This window comes from Brachyhypopomus gauderio, unplaced genomic scaffold, assembly GCF_052324685.1.
Source record: "Brachyhypopomus gauderio isolate BG-103 unplaced genomic scaffold, BGAUD_0.2 sc34, whole genome shotgun sequence".
NCBI classification, from domain to species: domain Eukaryota; kingdom Metazoa; phylum Chordata; class Actinopteri; order Gymnotiformes; family Hypopomidae; genus Brachyhypopomus; species Brachyhypopomus gauderio.
In genome coordinates, this window is record NW_027506866.1 from 3,847,082 (window position 1) to 3,873,281 (window position 26,200).

A 26,200-nucleotide genomic window follows, 5' to 3' on the forward strand; every position below is an offset into this window, starting at 1 on the left:
TGTGTTCTAAAACCTTTATTGTTTATATATATGTATATTATAGAATGTGAAACATTTTTATTTAACAATTTTTTATTGTTCTCTTATAAGTCCTCACTTATAAATAGTTGCTTTAAAAGGCATGTATATATCTCTAATGTATAATTATACAGGCTTATGGCAGGTATTACAAGGCAGTACATATACCATATTACACACTATATGCATTTTATGTATGATATGTCACGTTACGGCCTCGACCCCTCCCTTTTGGGCGTGTGTTTGTCGTCTACGTCTAGTCGTCTGCGTCTGTGTATCTCCGTGGGTGCGGTTACGTCTGAATGTGATCATCTGTCTCACCTGTGGCTCGTCTCGTCATCACTCGGGGCTCATGTGATTTGTCTATTTAATGTGCATTCGGGAAGTGTCCTGTACTCGTCTTTGTCTGAGTCATACATGTGTTTGAGTCTCGCCTCACTTTATGTATACATGTTATTCGTGCGCTCGACGAGATGCAGCGACCCTCGACGAGATGCAGCAGGACCCATTGTGCGCGATCATGCTGCGTCAGGTTTGGGAGACCAAGACGGTTGCGATGGCGGACTACTTCCGCAAGGCCGTGGTACAGCTGTGGAAGGAGTGACACCCCTCTCCCACCAGAGACCTCCCTCCACTGAGGGTAGGCTCCCTAGAGCTCTGCTCCACCGAAAAGACCCCCGAGAGCGAGTTCGAGGGGGAGGAGTCGGAGGCAGACTCAGTGCCGCAGTGGGTGCGGTTATGTCTGAATGTGATCATCCATCTCAACTGTGGCTCGTCTCGTCATCACTCGGGGCTTATGTGGTGTGTCTATTTAATGTGCGTTTACACAGTGTCCCGTGCTCGTCTTTGTCCGAGTCATACATGTGTTTGAGTCTCGCCGCGCTTTATGTATACATGTTATTTGTGCGCTGTCTGCGCTATTTTGTGTACAATTAAAAGTGACGTTCTGTGAAACTGTGTGACTCGTGCCTCGTCCTTCGCCGTGCCGCAATCGTCACATGATATATATCCACAGGCACAAACAAAATTCATAGGATGAGTTACCAAAATTTCTTACATCAATGCACATTTAATTTCTCAGGCGAAGCAGAGGCATGACACAGTGATGCAGTGTTGCCAACTCTCGCGCAATGAGCGTGAGACACGCATTTGACTGTCTTTATCCGCTCACATGCCACACATCCGACTTCTCATGCTGATAAAAATCTAGTCTATTTATCTCTGATCTACATCTATGATTCAATGAGTTAGAAGTTCGCCAAACACTGGCGATCGATCGATTGCGATGTTTATCTAATTGACAATGCTTAGCGCTAGTGCACACAGGAGACTCAAAACAATAACAAGCAACACATACAACACAGATGCACCCTTAAATAAACATATGCTAACAAGACACATGTGCAACACAATGCTAACAAGACAAGAGACAGGTGAAACGAGTAACATGCACACATGGGCTAGCACACAGGCTAACAAACATACACAGACAAACATACACACATACGCATGCGACAGGGGGGAGGAGTCTGGGTGAACCATACAAAGCAAATTTTTGCTTACAACTTACAACTGAACGGGGGGAGACGCCCTCTGGAGACCTCCCCACCGTGACAGGATGTCAATTTTTCATTTTGATTAATTAAGCATATGATATACTAATTTGTAGAAAGTGAATTTCTACATACAACCATTTGGAAATTAATACATTTTAAAAGTTGTAGTACAACACATATATGTAAATATAGCAGGTTTAGTAAATGACTTAAAAATCAGTTGATATATTGAGTGCCCCCATGTGGAATGATCTCAGAGACTCCCCATCCAATGACATTCCCCAGGTCATCACAAGTACCATTCTGATTGGCATATTCCTTGATCATATCTGCTTCTAGAGTGTGGTCCCACATGTTCACTGCTGTCATTTTTCCAGTGAATGCCACTAATGGATCAAGATCTCTATACATTCCTGTATGACTCTTTTCTTGCCCCAACAGAACAGAGCCTCCTTCAAGAAGCCTGTGCCCCTTTGCCATCATAATGGAAGTGACAACCATCTCACCGTTAATCCAGAGGGAAGCCAAACCCTGTTCTGAGCTCCATATGCTGCAGTAGTGTCCCCACTGCCCATCAGACACCTTTGTTTTTGACTCAAGTATATCTGTTTGTCCAGTAATGGCAAAAATCACAGAATGTTGGGATAGCCACAGCTGGAGTTCATGGGGGTTCTTCTTGGTGCCATAAGAGAACAAGACAGTTTTGCTGAGGCACTGTGTCACTTTCACCCACAGACAGATGGACAGAGAGGTCAGAGCAAAAGATGTGGAGGGAATAACCTCTGCAAAAGTGTGTTTGGAACGCATGGGGAAAAGCAAGGCCATTTCACAACCTTTCAAAAGAGAAACAGATTATTAAACACAAACAGACATCTACAGTGCATGCAATACAAGTCAATCATGTGCAGAACTAGTAAAATGTAAAAAGATGGGCAGAAGAACTCTTCACCTGAGGGCAGGTAACTTTGAGCAGCCACCTGCTGGAAGAGAGCCAACTGTGCATATACTCTTTGGAGATTTGTGGTTGTGTCCTTGAGTGCTCTTTCACACTTTTCGTCATGCCAACTGATTATACCCTGTTCACTTGAGTGGGCTGGAACAGATTTTATTGCTTTCTGGGATAGTTCTCCCTGCAGGTTGGTAGTCTCTGGTCTAGCCATGTGGGTGTCCTGATTATTTTTTTCTATTAGCTGATGGACTTTTGATTTATGTTGGACCTGCTGCTTGTTTGACACCTCCCTTGACTGGTTCATTGCTTGGTCCTTCTGAATGTCCTCTAGGTGGTTGAGACAACTCTTTCTGTTAGCACTGGAAAGCTTGTGAAGTTCACTTTGCAGAGAAGCCATCTCCACTTTCAGCAGGTTCTCAGTATACTGTAGGAGCACATTTTGCCTCTTGTGGGAGTCCTCTAGCATGGTGAACAGCTTTTTCCAGTGAGTTGGCTCTTGGAGCTGACCAGGATGAGAGGTAGCTCCTGAGAGAGAAAAATCACAAAAAAAGCTTATGAGAAAGATCTTAATTATGACTGCTTTAAATTGTAGCAAAACAGGTTTAAGTTATGTATCAGGTATCAGGAATGGAGGAAGTTTGGAGACCAAGACGGCTTCAAGACCAAATTCAGCACAAGTTGTTTTAATCAATTTCAAAGCGTATTTAAGTGCACATTCACACTTGCAAAAAGATCAGCTGGGCTCAGGAACATACTTCCTCACAGCCAGTGATGGCTTAGTTACCTTGAAAAAGTAATCCGATTACTGATTACTCCTTTTAAAAGTAACTTAATTACGTTACTGATTACTTGATTTTAAAAGTAACTATGTTAGATTACAAGTTACTTTATTAGTTACATTCAGCAGCAAAATAAATTTTTCCAATACTCACTTTATTGGAAGTGCATTTTTAACAGTAACAATATATTGAAGCAGGTTCGGTAACCGAGGCAGAAACTGCTTAATCCAAAAATCCAGAGGAGGGAAACTTTATTGATAACGCAACCCTGGCACGTGCAGGCTCCGCCCCCAGTGTCACTTAAAGGGCTAAGACTCCTTGAGTGGCCAAGTGCCATTAGGGAATTCACCGTGAGGCGTAGTAGTCGCTACAGTATCTCCTGACATTACGTTTGTGTAGCTGCGTGGTATTATTTGTAAATTTATTTGTAAACGTAATACAAGTGAACTGTTCAGTCAGACAGCTATTTGTTGTGAAACGAAATACCAATACCATCATTTTAAAGTAGGCTACGTTAGTCCAGCACTTTTCAAACGTGGAACACAATGCAACATTAAAATTCTTCAGGTAAATGTTCCTTCCCCTGTTTTTGAGGGGTGTTTCTTTATACTACCACATATCGTTTCAGGAGGACACTGCACAGAATGACTTGTAAAACGTGCTTGCGCTCTCACAGGGTCGGATGCGGAGTCGAGCGCTACGGTCAGACGCAAATGTAGAACTGAGTCAAGAAGAAAGCAAAAATATATATTTTTAGTAGGGAAAATAAAAATAGTAACGCACAGTTACGTGGATAAGTAACTTTAATCTGATTACTGGACTGGAAATAGTAGTGCGTTATATTACTCGTTACCAAAAAAAGTGGTAAGATTAGAGTAACGCGTTACTGACATCACTGCTCACAGCACAAGGTCACAACCTGTACCATAAAGTGCAAACAATTTTCAGTCCTATTGTCCAACGGACAACACTATGATAAGAATAAAGAAATTTAAATTACAAATTATTAAAAAAATAAATGCACACAAAATTAAGTGCCCACAAGATGCCACAAAGCATTTCAAATTGCAAAGCATTTCAAATTCAGTCATCAGACAACTCCCATGGAAGCCATGGAAGTTCAGTGGCAAAGTCCTGAAGTTGTTGGCAAATGGTGTGTTGTGAAGTATGAGAGTGACCTATACCAGGGCATCATCATAGATACAAGTGAAACACATGTTGAGATCCGTTGCAAGCACAAAATAGGGGTCAACAAGTTTTTCTGGCCAGCACGTGAAGATGTGCTTTGGTACTTTTTTGAGGATGTTTTGTGTATTATCCCACCCCTGAGGCCAGTCACAGGTCGCTATTCACGCTATTTTCCATGACAACGCTGGGCAGGGCCATCTTGGTTGACTTTGTGTTAGAACTTCCGGTGCTACCATGGACGTAATTTTGATTTCAAAAGTGGGGGGGACATAGATTCGTCACTATTTAAATATTTGGTTTTAACCGTAAAAACTGGGGGGGACCAAGGCCGGCTTTTGAAAAAGTGGGGGGGACATGTCTCCCCCCAAAATTACGTCCGTGGGTGCTATGGATACGCTGATAACGATTACAAGCAAAATGACAACAAACACAAAATGACTAGCATAATATGTTCAGGTAGAGCAGAGGTGGCCAACCCGTCAGAGACCAAGAGCCACAAGAGCCACATATTACGGCATCTGACATCTGACGATGTCAGATGCCGTAATATGCTCTGGTCCCATTCCAGTTCGGCGTGGCGCTGAAACCTACAGCAGGTTATGGGCGTTACACCGCTGGATGTCTAAATGGTGCTCAGATAACAAAGTGGGTTATATAGATAATTGGACACGTTTTGAGGGCAGGCCTGGCCTTTTGAAGCGAGACGGCATTCACCCCTCTTGGGAGGGTGCTGCTCTCATTTCTCATAGCATATCTGCTAGGCTTAATAGTGGTAGTGTAGCTGTAGTTAATGGGGATTGACAAACCAGAGCCCAGGCCAGGCAGCAGACAAATAGGCTAAACCGACTGTCTGCGAGCTGCAAAGAGACGTCACCTAGGTCACACCAGATTGAAACTGTGTCTGTTCCTCGAGTACCAAAAAATAATTCTCGTAAAGTTAGTAGACAAAATTTAATCAATGTTAAATTCAACTATGCTCCCTCAGAGAGCAGTTTAAATCTGAAACTAGGACTACTAAATATTAGATCCCTGTCATCTAAAGCATTGCTTGTTAATGAAATGATTACCGATCATGATCTATGCATGCTTTGCTTGACGGAAACCTGGACTCGACCAGACGACTATATGGCCCTCAATGAAACTTCTCCCTCTGGCTATAGATATGTCCATAACCCCCGTCCAAATGGTCGAGGAGGTGGGGTCGCCACAATATATGACTCTGATATAGGCATTTCACAAAAATTTGGCTTCAAGTTTAATTCTTTTGAACACCTCATCCTCACTGTATCAAATGTTTCAAATTTAACAAGCAACAAAGTGTCACCGTCGTTTATGTTAATTACTATTTACCGCCCCCCTGGTTCATACTCTGAGTTCTTGCAGGAGTTTTCAGACTTCCTGTCTCATGTAGTGCTATCAGCCGATAAGGTGATTATAGTGGGTGATTTTAATATCCATTTTGAAAATCGGTGTGACTCTTTTAGCATTCATTTTCAAGCCATTCTTGATTCAATGGGTATCACTCAGAATGTGGTGGGTCCTACGCATAACTGTAGTCATACTTTAGACTTGGTCTTGTCATTTGGTATTGACATATCCAGTTTAGCAATTCTTCCTCAGAGTGAGGCTGTTTCTGACCACAGCCTCATAACATACGAGTTGTGTTTAACTGACTGTGTTCATCGGCCACCCCGCTATCAAATTAAACGAGCTATAACACCCAGCACCATAGCCGCGCTCACTGATATTTTACCGGGTCTGACAAACACTGATCCACTTGTAGCTCCGGAAGGACTAGAGCGTTTCACCGAGCACGTCGAGACTTCCCTTCGTACAGCTTTAGACAAAGTTGCACCACTACGATATAAGAGAGCCACGGAGAGAAGAAAAGCGCCATGGTACAATGAGCACACGCGTAGCCTCAAACGAGCCGCGCGGATCCTGGAACGTAAATGGCGAAATATGAAGTTAGAAGTGTATAGACTATCATGGAAAAGCAGCCTTATTGAATATAAGCATGCCCTCCATATGGCAAAGTCCTTATACTTATCGGCCTTAATAGAAAAACATAAAAACAATTCAGGACTCCTTTTTAAAACTGTTTCCAGCCTTACGAGGAGTCATGAACAAAACAATTCTCTTATTCCACTAGAGTGTAGCAGTAACAATTTTATGAAATTCTTTAATGATAAGATTGATAAAATTAGGGAAAACATTACTGGTGCTATCTCAGAGCCTGTCAACATGCCAATGCACCTTGACAGCTGTCTGGTCAGCTCTGACGCCCTGTTAGAGTCCTTCTCCCCAATTGGTCGTGAGGAGCTTATTTCACTGGTGAAATCTGCTAAACCCTCCACATGCATACTAGATGCTGTACCAACCCATCTACTTAAAGAATTACTGCACAGCAATGTAGAACCGTTGCTTACTATAATAAATTATTCTCTGAGCCTGGGCTACGTTCCCAGTTCATTTAAACTTGCAGTCATCAAGCCGCTAATTAAAAAACCTGGTCTTAACCCCCAAGAACTGTCCAACTATAGGCCAATTTCTAATCTGTCATTCATATCCAAAATTTTAGAGAAAGTAGTTTCTTCACAACTCTCTTCCTTCTTACAGACAGAACATGTCTTAGAGTTATTTCAGTCTGGATTTAGAGCTCATCACAGCACTGAAACAGCACTAACTAAATGATCTCTTAATATCCTCTGATAAAGGACACATTTCGTTTCTCATACTGCTAGACCTCAGTGCTGCTTTTGACACCATTGATCATAATATTCTACTTAATAGACTGGAGACACTCATTGGCATAAGAGATCAAGCACTCTCCTGGTTCAGGTCCTACCTGACAGATCGTTACCAATTTGTGCTAGTAAATAACGAATGCTCTGAGCATTCTAAAGTAAAGTATGGTGTCCCACAAGGATCTGTACTGGGCCCCATATTATTCTCATTATATATGCTACCACTGGGCACTATCATTCGTAGGCATGGTATTAGCTTCCATTGCTACGCAGATGATACTCAGTTGTATATATCTTCTAATCCAGATGATACCACCACAACTCTCAAGATTGAGAACTGCGTCCAGGATATTAAAAACTGGATGGCGTCTAATTTTCTTAAACTAAATTCTGACAAGACTGAGGTACTGATTCTTGGGCCTAAAGCTGTTAGAAGCAATTGGGCTGATATTTTAAGTTTAGGTGTCACTATTGATTCTGATCTTTCATTTGACACACATGTATGCAATGTCACTAAGGCTGCCTTTTTCCATTTACGTAATATTGCCAAGCTGAGACACTTACTTTCATTAGCTGATGCAGAGAAGCTAGTTCATGCTTTTGTCTCGTCGAGATTGGACTACTGTAATAGTCTTCTAATTGGATGCTCTAAACAGTCCATAAAGAAGCTACAACTTGTACAAAATGCCGCAGCTAGAGTCCTAACCAAGGCTAGGAAATTCGATCATATTAGTCCCACTCTCGCCGCACTACACTGGCTGCCGATTAAATATCGCATTGAATTTAAAGTTCTCCTGTTAACCTATAAGGCGTTAAATGGTCTTGCCCCACAATATCTGAGTGAACTCATTGATTACTACAACCCATCTCGCCCTTTGCGCTCCCAAAATGCTGGATTTCTCGTAGTTCCAAAAATTAGTAAAACTACAGCCGGAGGCAGAGCTTTCTCTTTTAAAGCCCCTCAATTATGGAATAGCCTTCCAGCTCCAATCCGAGACTCTGACACCGTTCCAATCTTTAAATCTAGACTTAAGACTCACCTGTTTAGTCAAGCCTTCAGCTAAAATTCCCCTTGTAAGGTGTAGGGGCTTGGGGGCCCCCAGACGTTGAGATTTCTGGTGATCTGAGATGTTGATGCTGTCATCCAGCTGTGTCTTGGCATCACTCTATTTGTGACTATGACTTGACTGGAAAGCAATGTCTCAGTGAGCCCTCGTGCCTGTGGTCACCTCTGAACCTCTCCCTTTAGTTATGCTGCTATAGATTAGTCTGCCGGAGCCACATGCTGATCACTGGCACGTGAGCTACGTACATTTAAATCAACGGTGGTTTAAATTCATGTCCACTCAGTCTGTATTATCTATCTTCTTGCATGGCTCTACCCAAGACGATTGGATACAGGCACCTGCAGGCACCTGGGGGATGGTCTGGCTGCCGGTGGATGTGCTGATACCGGGGTTCACCTGGGGAGTAACACTGCAGTCGGAGCCTACAATACCAGCATCACTGCTCCGACACGGAATGAAAGCCTGGCATTCATCAACAGACATTTACAGTGACAATATCAAAACCCAGAACTTTCAATTCTACCTTTTACCTAGTCTGATTGTGTGAATTATGTGTGACTTGTGTATTTGTGTGTTAACGGGCCGCCCAATGGAGGATGGGTTCCCTTTTGAGTCTTGGTTCTCCCGAGGTTTCTTCCTATTCCCCACCATCATAGGGAGTTTTTCCTCGCCACTGTCGCCTTTGGCTTGCTCATTAGGGTTCTGGACCCATAGTATTGTTAACCTTGTAAACCCTGTAAAGCTGCTTTGCGACAACTTGAGTTGTTAAAAGCGCTATACAAATAAACTTTGATTGATTGACTTTGATTGAAGAGACCAAATTATTAGCGGGGAGGATGTAAAATGGACACAAATTAAGTATTAAGTAAAAAAACAAGCACAAACTTCGATATAAACATAAGTCGTGATATGCTTCAGGACTTTGTCACGTTTGGAGCACACTACGAGCTCTGCCACTCCTGAGTTAGAGGGTGTCACAATAATTGGAAGAAGAGGAAAACTTGGCTTGACCAACAGTGTTACGAACACAGCTCGAAAAGATCTGAGTGTTGTGGGGCACCTTATAACTTATATCCACCGCCTTCCAAAGAAGAGGACCTGTGTCTAAGGCTGAAGGCTAAATTTAAAACATCCACCCAAACGTCCATACATCTGCTCTTATCATTTTGTGGAGGGGAAACCAACACCAGATCATCCTTATCCTGAGAAATGGCTCGGTTATGAAGCTCCGATGAAGCAAACGTGTCAGGTGCTTGTGAGGCTATCAGATAAGTAACTATTTTATAATCAGTGGCCACATCTTTTCCTTGCATTCATTTAGTAATTTTAAGTAATTAAGTAAAGAAGTAAATAGACAAGAATGCCTATTTTATGAAAAAAATCATTAAAATATAGTAGTGTACACTAATGCAAAAATAGCTGACCGGAAGTTCTAACACAAAGGCGGAAGAAACACACACTTGAAAGTGGGAGTGGCGAAATACGGTGAATATGGAAATAAAAAAAGAGCTCTGGGCCAGATTAGAGAAGATGTCTTAGAAAAGGCCAGAGAAGTTCACACACACACATGGCACATGTCCCTGTTACTCAGTGTTCATTCCTGTTACCCAATCTTCATTCCTGTTACTTGATTAATTCTTTAAAAAAAAATAAAAGATAAACCACTTTTTTCCAATTATGTTTGGTCCATCATTTATCTATTTGTTTAATAAATTACATGATATAAAAAAATATTAATTTCAGGTTTGAATCTTCTTGAAAAGATAAAAATGGCTTTGCATCTTTTCCAAAAATATAACATGTGTGCATATATAGTGATGTTTTAGTCATAAATATAAATTATTTGAACATGTAGTCGACAATTTCTTTAAAATAAACACTTTCTTGAGGGAAAATCGAAGAAATTAGCTGGCATTCTTTTAAACAGGCTTTTTAAATGTCACACAAGTTTTGGTAACAGGACTGAGAAAAATGTAACCATCTTCGGGTTAGAAACCTTGTAAAAAATAAAATACAGCTGTCTGAGATTGACCAATACATGTTTTGAATAGTTAAATATATGTGTTATTAGATCCAGACTTTAAAAAAGATACAAAATTAAGTTTCATTTGGAAGAGTTCCAACATGCAAATGGCACCCATTCGGTGGAATGACCCTTATAATGGCTACTAAAAAACTTCAAAAGTATTTTGAAAAACATAAAGATGAATCAAACAAAGTAAAGTGCAAGTTATGTCATCAACGTCTTTCATTTCGCACTACAACAACCAACATGGCATACCATTTAAAACGGGTAAGGCGAAAAAAAAAGTTTGTCGTTTCAGTAGGTCTATAAACATTTTTTGTTGTTGTTTGCTTTTAAACCCCATTACTTGAACTTTTCCTTGTATTTTTTTTGCTGTTGTGTGGCAATTTTTTTATATTTTCAGGCAGGCATATTTTATTTAAAATATTTTTGACATTTTGCACAGTGCCTGTCTGACAGTTCGATATGCGCAATGCGCACTGATGGTTAACGTTCTCTAACGTTTAAAAAAAAAAAACAAATAAGTAAATAAATAAAAGCTGAATAAAGCCAACCTAACGTGTTTATTCATTTATCTGAGTGTTTTAGGTATTTACTTTGAAGAGGAAAAAAGTCCTGAATGAGAACGGGATCCCGTTTATGGTGCTCTAAAAAAAAAAAAATAAACCCAATTCAACTATTAGTCGACTAAAGGGAAAAGCTGACGAATCAGATTCGACTATGAAAATCCTTAGTTGAATACACCCCTACTAGAAAGTATACCAATTTTATACTTTTTCGGACTAAATTGGAACATTTCTAGTTTATAAAAGTATACTTTAAAGTTCATTTTAAGTTTTCAAAAGTACACTTTATAGTATAAAACTAGTATACTCATCTATATGCTATCAATGTACTTGGTATATCCTTCTCGTATGCTTAAAGTATACCACTAGTATACTCATCTATATGCTATCAACGTACTTGGTATTTCCTTCTCGTATGCTTAAAGTATACCACTAGTATACTCATCTATATGCTATCAATGTACTTGGTATATCCTTCTCGTATGCTTAAAGTATACCACAAGTACACTTATCAATATACTGCCATTATACTAGTTATACTTTGAGTCTATTTTTATTGTATACTTTAAGTATACTGTTATTTCACTAGTTTACTTTATTTGCTTGGCATATTACTTGTAGCTTACTATTTATGTACTTGAAATATACTCCTTAAAGTATTCTTAAAGTTTACTGTATATACACAAGAGTGTGATGCATTTACAAAATCACAAGACAGAATGTTGAAAACAAGTTCGATATATTTTCAAACATTTCACACATTTCAAAAACAAATACATATGAAATAAAGTCCTTCCTTACAGGAGAAAATGAAAGGAAAAAGTTTCCATTTGCATGTTAAAAATATAAACATAATGGTCTCTCCATGATCAAGTCCTTGTTTGTAAAAAGTGGTAATGTGACGCTGGGGTGCGAGATAAGGACGAGGCATGGAGTCCTATCTTGCGGTACAAACGGCACTTTATTTAACACATGAAAAGCACAGACAGCGCACGTGAAACACTTATACATGTAAACATGATCGACTCTGACAAAGACGAGACACTGCATGAACGCACATTAAATAGACAAATCACATAAGCCCCGAGTGATCACGAGACGAGCCACAGGTGAGACCAATTAACACACAGACACAACCACACCCACGAAGATCCACAGACGACTAGACGTAGACAACATAAACACATGTCCAAAGGGGAGGGGTCAGGGGCTGTAGCGTGACAGGTAAAGCAAAACTTGTGCATATTCTTGTAAAAATGTTAACATAAACATAACATTTTAAACTCCAGCATTACACTATTAATATATAAATTAAAAGTTAAGCATGAGTCAATGACTTGACCTTATTATGCACTTGGAGCAAGATATAGTAAGTATTAGTACTTTGTGGCAGAAAGATGTAAAAAGTATACTAAAGTATAAGTATTAATGTACTTAGTCTTAGACTCCTGTTTATACTTTTCAGTATAAGCCAAGTATACTTCACTATACTATTCTTAAGTATCTAAAATATAGTTTATAAAAAGTCACCTTCAAGTATACTTCCTCAGTTTTAGTAAAAAAAATAAGTATACTCATAGTACACTTGAATAAACTTGCTAAGGGAAGGCCACGCAATTGGCCTTCAGTTTTGGGACTCTGGGAATTTCTGCCCGCATTTATTTTTTTACTCAGTAATGTGAGGGCGTTCAAATGTAATGAAGTAAAACTACTTGGGTCAAAATTTACTCAAGTAAAAGTCAAAATTACACATTTCAAAAACTACTCAGAAAATTACAAATTACTCATAAAAAGTACTTAATTACAGTAATGTGAGTAAATATAATTAGTTACTTTCCACCCCTGGTTATTACCCACATTTTGAAAAACGTAGAAATGTCTGAGTTTTTCCTTACAACTTCGGAATGGAGGAGGCCTAATCATTTTCTCTTGTTCCTGAACCCTCCCCTCGGAGCGTGCACTATTTGAATTACCAAATCAACGGTGTCGCTCCTCAAGACTTCAAGGTTGCTCTCAGAGGTCACTTCAATTGGTTCCTTAAATGCTCAGATTAGGCCCGTGAACTAGAAAAATCATGATGTCTCTCGGTTCTACGACATCGCGAGGAACCTCTACCATCTCATCTATAATTCCCAAAACGTGCCTGTAAAAATCAGTGAAACTGTTGATGCCCTCTAATGATGAGAAATTGACTCCTTCTAATTTCCATGTTTGTTATTGAACTTTTCTCTCTTTTTTATTCTAATGTTTGGGTCTGTAACCGCTCCACACCCTATTTGTTCGGCATCATAATTAATTACGGGAGAATATTCTGGCCTCTCCTCATCAGGATCAATTTAATCCCCGTCAATTTCATTCATTGTAGACAGAGCATTATTTTGATTATGGTTATCAGAGTATGACGAGTTCTGATGTTTATCGATGATGCTACCGTGTAAGAAAATGATGTGGAAAACATCATTTAGTTCAGGTTGTACAATCTCATTTACTTCGGGACAAGTATAATCATTAGGTAATGTCAAACTTTCATTCAGCAATTGCATGGCTTGTAATACATGGAGGTTCACAGTATCTTGTTGTAACCTCTCAATTAATTCTGTAAGGCAATGATTGAGCTCATGTAAATCATCAGAGATTTTTGCTTTATTAGACATGATGGTTAAATAAAACGACATAGAGACGGCGACACAAGCGAGGCATGAGAAGCAGGCTACATGCTAGGTAGGCCTGTGTTGAAAAAATCGATTTTCCGATTCAGAATTGATTCGCATATGATGATCCGATTATCGATTCGTACGTCCAAAGATCAATTTTTTAGTGAACTTTTACCCCCGCCTCGTCACTGAATTCACGCAGGCATGCTCGGTCTAACTAACTGTAAAACGACTTGGCGTAGGAGAGTGCCGGTAACGACGATAGTCAAATCGGAAATCTGGATAAACTGTCCTTCTGTTTTTAGTGTCAGTGACTATTTACAGTTAGTCCGTGTCACTGACCGTTTACCCAGTGTTTTTACAGTTTAAAAAAAGTTTTAAATGTTCTTGAAACGTTGGGCGCAAGGCGATGGACGAGACAGAATCCTTTGCACTTTCCAAATCGTTACGTTTATTACATTTACCGAAGCGCAGACAGCGCACATAAAACACGTTTACATAGAACATGTGTCACTCAAACAACGACGAGCACAGGACGCTGCGCGAGCGCAAATTAAATAGACAAACCACATAAACCCCACGTGACGAGACAAGCCACAGGTGAGGACTATCACAAGACGCACCCGCACCCACGGAGATACACAGACGCAGACGATTAGACGCAGACGACGTTAACACGCCCAAAACGGAGGGTTCGGGGACCGTAACGTGAGAGTTCTGTTCTTATATTCTCACTTTAAAGAAAAATACACGTTTACATTTTATACTTTCAGTTTATTAAGTGTGAGCACTTTTAAAATAAAAATGCATTTGGTAGCAACAGCTTATGGGTGAATTCTTAATTATTTAAATCATAATAATAATAATGCACTGGTTAGTGTCCCAGTAGGAGCCGACTGTTGCAGATATAGACACCTCAAAGATGTCCTCTGTTTATTGTCCTGGATTACCTTTCTTGAAGGTAGATTTATGATGACCCTTTTCACCAGTCTTCCAGCCATCAGTAACTACCAACTACCAGTAACTATTTGCTGATTAATATCGATATAATACTAGTTTTAACATGTTGCTTCTGTACACAGTCAGGAAACAGCTCAAATACATTTTTAATAACACTAAACCCCGAATTGGATCGAATCGATTAAATCGGATTAAATCGAAAAAAATCGATTCTTAATCTTCAGAATCGGAATCGGATCGATTCTTGGAATTTGAATCAATACCCAGCCCTAATGCTAGGCTAAAAGGTCACACTAGCTGACCACCGCTGCCCAGCCTAGCAAACGTCCTATTACTAGCAAACGTCCAGCCTCTGGAAAACAAGCCAGAACTACGAGCCAGAATCATATTACAGAGAGAAGTAAGAGAGTGCTGCACTCTGATTTTCTCCGAGACCTGGCTTTTAGGGAACGTTCCGGACTCCGCCATTCAGCTAGAGACTCATTCACTACACCGGTGTGATCGGACTGCAGCCTCCGGTAAAACAACAGGAGGGTGTGTGTGTGTGTGTGTATGTCAACAACTTGTGGTTCAAATATGTACAGACTGTATACAAGCACTGTTCTCCAGATCTAGAGTTTTTACTGCTGAGATGTCGCCCTTTCTACATTCCATGGGAATTTACGTGTGTATTTTTAGGCGCGGTCTACATCCACCCGCGGGCTAACTACACAACGGCACTCAGCAAGCTCTATGACGTCATCAGCGCGTTGGAGACCGTTCATCCTGATGCTGTTTTCATTGTCGCTGGTGATTTCAACAAGTGCAACTTACAGACTGTACTAACAAAATATCAACAGCATGTGGACATCCCCACCCGTGGCAAGAACATCTTGGACCACGTTTACAGCAACGTACATGGTGGACTTTAGGCTGCACCCCGCCCCCCATTTGGAGACTCAGTCCACATCTCTTTGTTCCTGTATCCTGCCTACAGACAAAGACTCAAGCAGTCAAATCCCATCTGCAGACAGGTTCAGCTGTGTACACCCGAGGCTGCGGGCAAACTACAGGACTGTCTTGCAATAACTGACTAGGATGTGTTTAAAGTTGCAGCCATCACTGAGGACTCTTCCGTGAACATCAACGACTATGCTGAGTATGTGTCTGGGTACATTAGCACCTGCATTGAGAACATTGTGCCCACCAAACAGTGAGGTATTGCAATTGCTACGTGTACGCTCTGTTGCTTATAGATCTGGTGATGAGGTCAGGCTCAAAGCTGCACAGTACCGACTGAAGAAGGCCATAAGATCAGCCAAAACACAGTACAGAGAGAAGACGGAGGGATTCTACTCTACTGCTGACCCCAGGCATATTTGGCAATGTCTGGACCAAATATCAGACTTTAGGTCCAGGCCCATCAACACCATCAGCTCCTCAGATAGCCTTCCAGATGACCTCAACGCGTTCTACACCCACTTCGAGACATCAACGCCCCCCAATATCATCACCACAAAACACACACACACCACTGAACCCCACTCCTCACCACCTGTCATTTCATCAACCCAGGTACACAAAGCCCTGAGAGGAATCAAACCCCGCAAAGCTGCAGGACTGGACAACATTTCTGGGCGGGCCCTCAAAGTGTGTGCCAACGAGCTGGCTGAGGTTTTTACTTCCATCTTCAACCTTTCCCTCAGACAATCCACTGTTCCCACCTGCTATAAGACCACTACCATTGTCCCCCTCCCCAAGAAGTACCCACCATCCTGCTTGAATGATTACAGGCCAATAGTACTCAAGTCAAACATTATGAAGTGCTTTGAGAGAACGTGTCTGTCCCATTTTCAAAGCAGCATACCAAACACTACAGACCCCCTGCAATATGCCCACCGAGCCAACAGGTCTACCTCAGACGCTATTGCCACTGCCCTTCATGTCTCCCTCTCCCACCTGGAAAATAAGGACTCTTACGTCAGGATACGTTCATTGACTACAGTTCTGCCTTCAACACGGTCATCCCTCACAAACTCATCCACAAACTTTCATCTCTTGGACTACATCCCACCCTCTGTGGCTGGCTTCTGAACTTCCTGACTGGCAGACCTCAGTCTGTCAGAATTGGAAACAGGACCTCAGCCAGTATTACCACCAACATTGGTACCCTGCAGGGATATGTCCTCAGCCCCATTCTCTACACCCTGTACACCCACGACTGTGTCGCCTCCCACCGCGACATCATCCTGAAGTTTGCTGACGATACTGCTGTGATAGGTCGTATCACTGGTGGAAACGAAGTAGCCTACAGGAAGGAGGTGAACAGTCTGGTGTATGGACAACAAACTCGCCCTAAACACAGACAGGACCAAACAGATGATAGTTGACATGAGGAAACAAAAGATAACTCATTAGCCACTATTTATCCGAGACTTTGAAGTGGAGAGGGTCAGCAACTTTAAACTTGGGGGTCCACATCAGTAATGACCTCACCTGGACACAGAACATCACACGTGTTAAATGGCGCATTTCCACTAGGGCCTGCTTGGCGCGGTACGGTTCGTTACGGATCGATTCGCAACGGAACGGTCGCGTTGTGTTTCCATTACAATGGTGGACCACCACAATGTGGGTGGAGTTGCTGTTGGCACGCGGGTTGTAGTGTCGTGACATCATTTGTATGCGACCACAACACCGGTCGATGCCCCTTAACACATACCATTATTGTATCTTATTTATCTTTATCTTCATTATTGTATGTGGTTGCTCTAATTATTGATAATAATTTGGTATTACTCAAACAGGCTGAACACACCCTGCATAAAAAGCATCAGTCATACAATCAAATGAAATCAAACTTTATTATGAAATATAGATATTTAAAGTACAAAATATGTCAATAATATAGTTATAGTTAAAAAAGTGCAAAAAGCGAATTACCTAACAATAACGTATAGCTTTATATGAAATAAATATTTATAGTACTACAAGCAACATTTTGTGTGCTTTTACTGGCGTCTGTCTCGCATGGTGTTCACAAGTTCGCCAAGCACCCCGAGGAAAGCCCGGTTGAAGGAAACATTTTCCGCCAACTCCGCTCGCCTCGTCAGTGGAAGGGGAATCTTGAACGTAAAAAATAACAAATATTAAACACAAGCATTCCCGTGAAAGCAACAACAATATAGCGTAACTGCACAAAATGTGTAGCACGTCATCGCTGCTCATGCTTTGTTTATGGCTACAGCTAACTAGCAACTAGCAAGGCTAAGAGCTAGCTATTGTACAGTAGTGACTGTGGTGGTAACATTAACTACAAACACAGCTCTAAATTCCTGCGTTTACAATAGATGCGTTCATATTACGTTCATATTACATATTTTACGAGCCTAGTGAAACTGTGAAATCACAATACACTCACCATTCTCCGTGGCCTCCAGCACCGACATTGTCGTGTCCAGCACGTTTTCTCTTCCGTTACTGGCTGGCCGGTGACCGTATATGGCATCCATTTGCTGGAACCATTTCGTCTTTGCAGTTTGCTCCGCTGCGTCCGTTATGGTCCTTCACCGCCCGGTAATCGCTTTTAAGCTTTTTTAGCTTGGACCGACCGGCACTGCTGAACGGACCGCTGGTAGCCATGAGTGGCAATTAGCGCGGAAACCTCGCTAAAAACCTTTATATTTCTAGTGGCCCCGTCCAGTTCGCCCTGGATTTTTTGATCGCTGATTATTAACAGAAAGGTTTGTACCTCGGCGTTTGACCAGGGAACAGACTTTGCTCCTTGGGTTTTAAAAATGGCTGAGGAGTCCATAGCGGAGGAGTCACTCTCCTGTGACGCAACCTGTGACGACACTCCCTGGCCAATCAGTGTCATGCTGTTCCTCCACGTCACAGAACTGTACCACTTTGGAACGGTTAGAACCTCGAGCGAGTAGGTACGAAAAAAGGACCCGAAGGTACCGGCAAACTGGGACCTGGTACTAATGGAAACACTCACAAACCATCGCAAATCGAACCGTACCGCGCCAAGCAGGCCCTAGTGGAAATGGGCCAAAAGAGGACTCGGCAGCGGCTGTATTTCTTGAGGAGACTGAGAAAATTTGACTTGTCACCCCAAATCCTCAACAATTTCTACAAGTGCATCATCGAGTCCATCCTGACCAACGGCATTACTGTGTGGCACAGCAGCACTACTGCAAAGAACGGCAAACGCCTGCAGAGTCTGGTAAAAACAGCCACAAAAATCATTAAACAGCCCCCTCTGCAAAGCATTTACCAACGCAGAGTTCACAGGAGAGCCGCCTCCGTCATCAGAGACCCCACCCACCCCCAACATGGACTGTTCACACGCTTACGGTCAGGCCGGAGGTACAGGAGTGTGAAGTGCAAAACTAGCAGGTTAAAGAACTTAAAGAAAGGTTTTATTTCCCACTGCCATTAGAATCTTGAACAGCTGAGCTGATTTCTACCTCACAAACTCTTTTGCACAAACTATCGATTGCACTACATTACGGATTACTGCAATATATTTAATACTTAATGTATCCCACCATTGCACAATGTAAATAGCTCTACTGTATTGAACAACCATTGCAACCATTGCACAATGTAAATAAATTTTGTATTTTGTATTTCTTTGAGAGTATGTTTGTTATATATTTCCATTCTTCTATTCTTTTTTGTACTCATTATTTCTTATTTATTTACATTATTACATCCAGGGCGGACAGCAAAGTAGGAATTTCATTGCACAGGGAAACTTGCTCCTTACTGTGACCTGCATGAAGCTGTGTCCCCTCAAACCCAAAATGCTGAAACAACACTGCAGTTCGTTTGTGCTGGGTTTGTGCCCATTTGTGCTCTAAATATTTTCGTTTGTACTATTAAGGCTTTTGAGTAATTAAAAAAATACATTTTCTGACCTGTGACTTCACGCACCCCCCCCATCCAAATTTCTCCAAAGTAGTCTCAATCAAATGTACGGCATTTATGCTCATTTGTGCCATCAAAATTAACACTTCAATCACTTGCTTTTTCACACACGTGACGTCACCAACCCCCCCCACGTCCAAATCAATCCAAACTGGTCTCATTCGTTTGTGCTACGTTTGTGCTGTTAAAATGAACGTTTGTGCTTTTATGGTTTTTAAAATATAACCGGTTCTTTTTCATACATGTCACGTCACCAGCCCCCCCTCCACGTCCAAATCACTCCAAACTGGTCTCATTCATTTGTGCTACGTTTGTGCTCGTTTGTGCTGTTAAAATTAATGTTTGTGCTTTTATGGTTTTTAAATTAGGCTATAACTGGTTGTTTTTCACACGCGTGACGTCACCAGCCCCCCCCTCCACGTCCAAATCATTCCAAACTGGTCTCGTTCGTTTGTGCTACGTGTGTGCTCATTTGTGCTGTTAAAATGAACGTTTGTGCTTACGTCACAAGCGCCCCTGTCACATGTTTAACTATAACTATACAATAGAATGGGCTGGATGATGTTGGAGTACAGAAGGGACAGGAGGTGAGGGGTAACAGAGAAGGCAGAGTTTCTGGATGACATCAAAGCTTCTGTTGAGAGATGTATGAGGATCTTAATGTTCCCTTATGCAGATCAACCACATCTTTGTCTAGATGGCCTCTGTCCAGAAATCCTCAGCGGTGTTGTGGGCAGTGGAAAAGACCAGGAACTGTCATCTTGCTTCATTGCTGAATTGCCAGAGCAAGCTCCAATGACTGACCTCTTATGTTGACCTCTTGAAAGTTTCTGCAACATATGAAGCAGGGCATCCACATTCAGGGACCACTCCTTCTCCTGGCCATCTATCTGTTTAGCTCAATGCATTAACATTTAAACATTTGCATTTAAACCATTTTACTAGTACCTTTATTATATTGCTATAATGCTCATTTATTTTCTTTTGTCGCTTACTGAACTTGTTATTTTTTTGTCTGAACCACCAAGCAACACCATCTCATTCAATGTATGTGGTGTATTGTTGATTGACAAAAAATCAACATTTTAGACTTTTTGTCAATCAACAATACACCACATACATTTAACTTTTTCTTAGGGGTTTTTGTAAAAAAAAATTTGGCGGGGGGAGAAATGTATTTATTGTAATATGTGTAGGGGTGTGTGTGTAGGTGTGTGGATGTGTGTGTGTGTGTGTAAATTTACATTAACGTTTGGACGTGTCAGGGTCAGTCTGTGTGATAAATGCATCGGGGAGAAGACCAAAGGTATAACATTGGTATAAAGTTGTACCTCTCTCAGGAAAAGATAAAAGAGGTTTGGAGAGATCACCCAAAAATGAAGAAAAAAAAAAAACGGTTTCCAACGGCCATTCGCTAAGTAGAACTTACTTCCCGTAGAACTTACTTCCCTACCTACCAAACCATTGAGACTGTGTCTGTTAACCGTGGCAGATATAGGAATCACAGGGCGATATGTTTTAAAAATCTAATTAAATTAAATAATCAACATGAAGTGAGCAGCAATATTAAGCTGCATCAAAAGCTGTGATAGTACTTGCATCAAAAGCTGTGATAGTAAACAAAATATCAGATAACAGACTAAATGCACTCTGTTTAACAGAGACATGGGCTAGAGTAGATGAATATGTAAGTTTTAATGAAGCAGCTCCTCCTGGATACAGTTATGTTCATCAGCCCCGTATCACAGGGCGTGGAGGTGGAGTAGCCACAATATATGACACAGATATAGGTTTTACTGTAAAACCTATATAATGGAATTATATTAATTATATAATATGTGGAATAATCTTCCTGCCTTTATTCGGGACTCAGACACAGTCTCAATGTTTAAAACTCGACTAAAGACTTATCTGTTTAGTTTGGCCTTTGAATAATCTGTTACATATTTACCACATCACATATCTTTCTTCTCCGAGTTTCACCTGGGGAGTAACACTGCAGTCGGAGCCTACAATATCAGTATCATCACTCTGACACGGAATGAAAACCTGGCGTTCATCACAAGACATTTACATTGACAATATCAACACCCAGAACTTTCATTCTAGTTACCTTATACTTAGCCTGATTGTGTGAATTATTTGTGACTTGTGTATTCATCTGTATAATTTGTTTTTGTGTGATGTGTGTGTTAACGGGCCGCCCAATGGAGGATGGGTTCCCTTTTGAGTCTTGGTCCTCCCAAGGTTTTTTCCTATTCCCCACCATCTAGGGAGTTTTTTCTCGCCTTTGGCTTGCTCATTGGGGATTTGGACCCATATTATTGTTAACCTTGTAAATCCTGTAAAGCGCTTTGTGACAACATGTGTTGTGAAAAGCGCTATACAAATATATTTGATTTGAGAGTCAGTACATTTTATTTAAAATTGATGTTTGACACACAATTCCTCCAAGAAAACGTTTCCTTCTTGATACTCTGCCCCAAAAAGCCCTTTTGTCTTTAAATGCTTGAGCGCTAGACCCCCGACTCGGCGTGGAAAAAAATAAAAGCTTGAAAGCTTGCCCAGGATTGGTCGGTTGAGAATGGTTCATCAGAGTTTGTTAATCGTTTTTGAAGTATGCGCTAAAGAGGACGTAGGGAGAGCGTATTCGGAGATCATTACTCATTTGGCAGGTACCATCCCCTGACTGTGGGACCCCTATCTCCCTCTCTCACATGCACACACTCAATGGCGATTAGGAGTGACCAGTCAACCTAACAGTCTTTGGACTGTGGGAGGAAGCCAGAGTACCCAGAGAAAACCCACACAGGAACAGGGAGAACATGCAATCTCCACACAGAGCAGACCAGACCGAAAAATCAAACCCAGACTACCTTGTTGTGAGGCAAAAGCACTAACCACCACACCCCCCACAAAAACACTCAGAGTCTCAAAACCCCAAAACATATGTGCACAATCTCCAGAGTACTAATTGCCTCCACCTGTTCCTAGTTATCCATGCCCTCTCCTACCCCTCTTATACTACTCTCTCACCTCTTCCCATTGCGAAGTATTGCTGACTGATGTTGCATACTGAACATTTCTTGAGTGTTATTGCCTGCCCTCTCAGCCTGACCCCTGGATCTGTAACAGACTCTGTCTTCCTGGCTGGACTCTGGTGGGGACCATGCTGCCGCTCAACCCATTCATTTATTTATGCATTGTTTGCTACATGTGTCCCTTCGCAAAAACAAGTTTATTCAAGTGTACTATGAGTATACTTATTTTTTACTAAAACTGAGGAAGTATACTTGAAGGTGACTTTTTATAAACTATATTTTAGATACTTAAGAATAGTATAGTGAAGTATGCTTTGTTTATACTGAAAAGTATAAACAGAAGTCTAAGACTAAGTACATTAATACCAAGACTTACACTTGTATTTTAATACTAAAACTTATACTTTAGTATACTTTTTACATCTTTCTGCCACAAAGTACTAATATTTACTATATCTTGCTCCAAGTGCATAATAAGGTCAAGTCATTGATTCATGCTTAATTTTTAATTTATATATTAATAGTATAATGCTGGAGTTTAAAATGTTATGTCATGGGGGAGTCATGGTCTGGTGGTAGGGAATTGGTCTTGTGACCGGAGGGTTGTGGGTTCAATTCCCAGACCGGCCATGCCTGAGGCTAGGGCTGCCCACCGCTCTGGGCACGTGTGATCCACAGCCCCCTAGTAATCACTAGTGTGTGTGTGTTCTAACTGCACAGATGGGTAAAAAGGGGAGGACAAATTTCGATTGCGGTGTAAAAATCACAATTGACAAAATATGGCACATTTAATTAATTTAATTTTAATGTTTGTTATGTTTACATTTTTACAAGCATTTGCTTTACCTGTCACGTTACAGCCCCTGACCCCGCCCCTTTGGGCGTGTGTTTATGTTGTCCTTGTCTTGTCATCTGCGTTTGTGGGTGTGGTTGTGTCTGAGTGTGTTCATCGATCTCACCTGTGGCTCGTTTTGTGATCACTTGGGGCTTATGTGGTTTGTTTATTTAATGTGCGTTTGCGCAGTGTCCCGTGCTCATCTTTGTCAGAGTCGATCATGTTTACATGTATAAGTGTTTCACGTGCGCTGTTTGCGCTTTTTATGTGTTTAATAAAGTACCGTTTGTACCGCAAGATAGGACTCCGTGCCTCGTCCTTATCTCGCACCCCAGCGTCACATTACCACTTTTTACAAACAAGGACTTGATCTTGGAAACCATTATGCTTATATATATATTTTTACATGCAAATGTGCACTTTTTCCTTTCATTTTCTCCAGTAAGGAAAGACTTTTTCATATGTATTTGTTTTTGAAATGTGTGAAATGTTTGAAAATCAAACTTTATTTTAACATTGTCTTGTGATTTTGTAAATGCATCACACTTTTGTGTACATACAGTAAACTTTAAGAATAATTTAAGGAGTATATTTCAAGTACATAAATAGTAAGCTACAAGTAATATGCCAAGCAAACAAAGTAAACTAGTGAAATAACCAATGTTATATAACAGTATACTTAAAGTATACAATAAAAATAGACTCGAAGTATAACTAGTACAATGGCAGTATATTGATGTGTACTTGTGGTATACTTTAAGCATGCGAGAGGGATATACCAAGTACGTTGATAGCATATAGATGAGTATACTCGTTTTATACTATAAAATGTACTTTTGATAACTTTAAAGTATACTTTTATAAACTAGAAATGTTCCAATTTAGTCCAAAAAAGTATTAAATTGGTATACTTTCTAGTACACTTAAAGTAAATGGTATGTAGTATACTTGCTATACTGAAGTATACTTAATAAAATGAACATTAAGTATACTACTTTTTGCCAAGGGGTGCCCTGTACTGCAAGCTACAGTAACCTGTCTGGAAAATAAAGAAAGCAATTGGATCCTTTTGTGGTTTTTCCTGAGCATATCTGTGATTATACTGCACATTTGTAAAATCAGAGACATTTATCCCACTTCATTTTGGTAGCATGTAATCTTATACTACTATAAATGTACACTAGTGCAATATGTAATGAGAGTTGCGTAGAACATCACAATCTAGTGAGTCACAAACTAGTGTCAAGGCAAAAGCGTGCTAAATAGTCAGGATATATAACAGTAATGTTGTGTTTCTTCAAGCTAAGAAACAATTTGATATCTGAAATAATGGAGATGAACAATGCTGAAGCACATTAATATGGTCTTTTTTAATATAATTATCACCAATCAGCTGCAGTTTGGACTGAGATCAGTTTTATGCATTCACATTTTTTATACTACACAACATTTTCATGAAATTTTGTTTTTACCAGTTAGATACCATTCTTTGTTGATATTTGCCAGATTTATAAAAGCAAAAGCTTAATTATTTAGAATCATTACATTTTGAGCCATCAAATAACATCTGACGTCTACTTACTTTCTTGTTGCTCACCATTGTAGATCTCATTATAATCTGAGTAGTGCTCATAGTTATAACCAAGTTCATTTCCTCTAAAAACACAAGGTAGTAAGAGAATCCACAAAATCTTGTGCCCAAACATGGTATAGTGAAGTATGCTCTAATTAAGAGTTTTAGGTTTGTGATCACATTAACAATTCTCCAAATCAAACAGAAATACGTTCTTGGCTGGTGCTCCTTGTTCTTTGTTTTATAGTTGCTTAGCAGTGCTATGGTTGAAGGAAGAAGCATACATCTAACAAGGCTACAAATCCTGGGAATCCCTTGGTAAGTAAAATGTTTTTGTTTGAGGAAGCTGACAAAATGACTACTCCTCTTGACTATGTAAGAGTGTATGTGTACACGGGGGGGGGGGGGGGGGTGTTGAGCAATGCTGAGCAGTAAGGTAATTTACGGAGTGAATGGGGAACTGGATTGGATCTAATCTACCGGAGAGAACTATTTTCTGTTCACTTACAACTTAGTTTATTTTAGAACATATTCAATATATTTTCCTCCAAATTTATTAATGAAAAGAGGAATTTCCATGATCTGAGAACAGCATATGTAACTCATGTAGGAGGTGAATCATCAGACCTTAATTATAGACCTCTACAGATCTTTATACTGCCATGCTTAATAAAAAATGTGGAGTCTTTACTGTCACATCATCAGATTTATTCTTGCATGCTGTCTTCCTGTTGGTATGATTATAGAGATAAACACAAACAGTCTTGCATAAACATTACACATGTAAGAGCAATAATTTTACTATAATTTTGATAGTAATATTAGGTAATGGTTTCAGCTGAATTTCTGTTGGTGAGCACTGGAATGACGTGGGAAGAGGGGCAGAGCAAGGAGGGGAAAAAGGAAGCTGAAGTAGAGGAGGGGGAAGAGACAAGAGGGAGAGAGGGATGTAAGGACGTGAGTGAGTTCCATGTTATCAGCTAGTGGACAGCTAGAGTAGCCACAGTGACACACTAACAGAGTTTCCTCCACCTTATTCACCAATTGTCCACATTACCAATCGCCAACTACACCAACCCAATCGCCCCAGGACCGAGATGAGCTAGCGCCGGAACGAAGAAGACCACTTGTCCAACATTCATCTATAGCACGTCTCCAAGTGCAACACCTAAATGCCTTTATAGCCATTTCAGGCAACTTTAACCACATCACTTTGGCGAAGGCACAACTGAACTTTTTTTTGTATGTGGATTGTCCAACCAGAGAGGAGCTAACACTGGATCTGCTGTTCTGCAATGTTAAGGATGCATACAGTTGCTCCAAGAGC

The 26,200-nt window shown here is 40.7% G+C and overlaps 1 protein-coding gene across 1 annotated transcript; it reads right to left on the minus strand.

Annotated features, from left to right (window-relative positions):
- ptx3b (pentraxin 3, long b) lies at nt 1–25,226 on the minus strand. The gene is made up of 3 exons (XM_076984852.1): nt 24,883–25,226; nt 2,524–3,048; nt 1–2,407 (listed from the first exon to the last, which is right to left on the minus strand). Exons 1-3 carry the CDS (start codon nt 25,004–25,006, stop codon nt 1,791–1,793), a joined length of 1,266 nt encoding a protein of 421 aa, XP_076840967.1. The 5' UTR covers nt 25,007–25,226; the 3' UTR covers nt 1–1,790.
- Between the last annotated feature and the right edge of the window lie 974 nt (nt 25,227–26,200).

Excerpts from the sequence above, each read along its gene's own strand:
- ptx3b (XM_076984852.1), bottom strand. The coding sequence starts at position 25,006 with ATGTTTGGGCACAAGATTTTGTGGATTCTCTTACTACCTTGTGTTTTT. Across the intron at positions 3,049-24,882 it reads CAATGGTGAGCAACAAGAAA|GAGCTACCTCTCATCCTGGT; the intron begins GTAAGTAGACGT and ends TTTCTCTCTCAG. Across the intron at positions 2,408-2,523 it reads TCAAAGTTACCTGCCCTCAG|GTTGTGAAATGGCCTTGCTT; the intron begins GTGAAGAGTTCT and ends CTCTTTTGAAAG.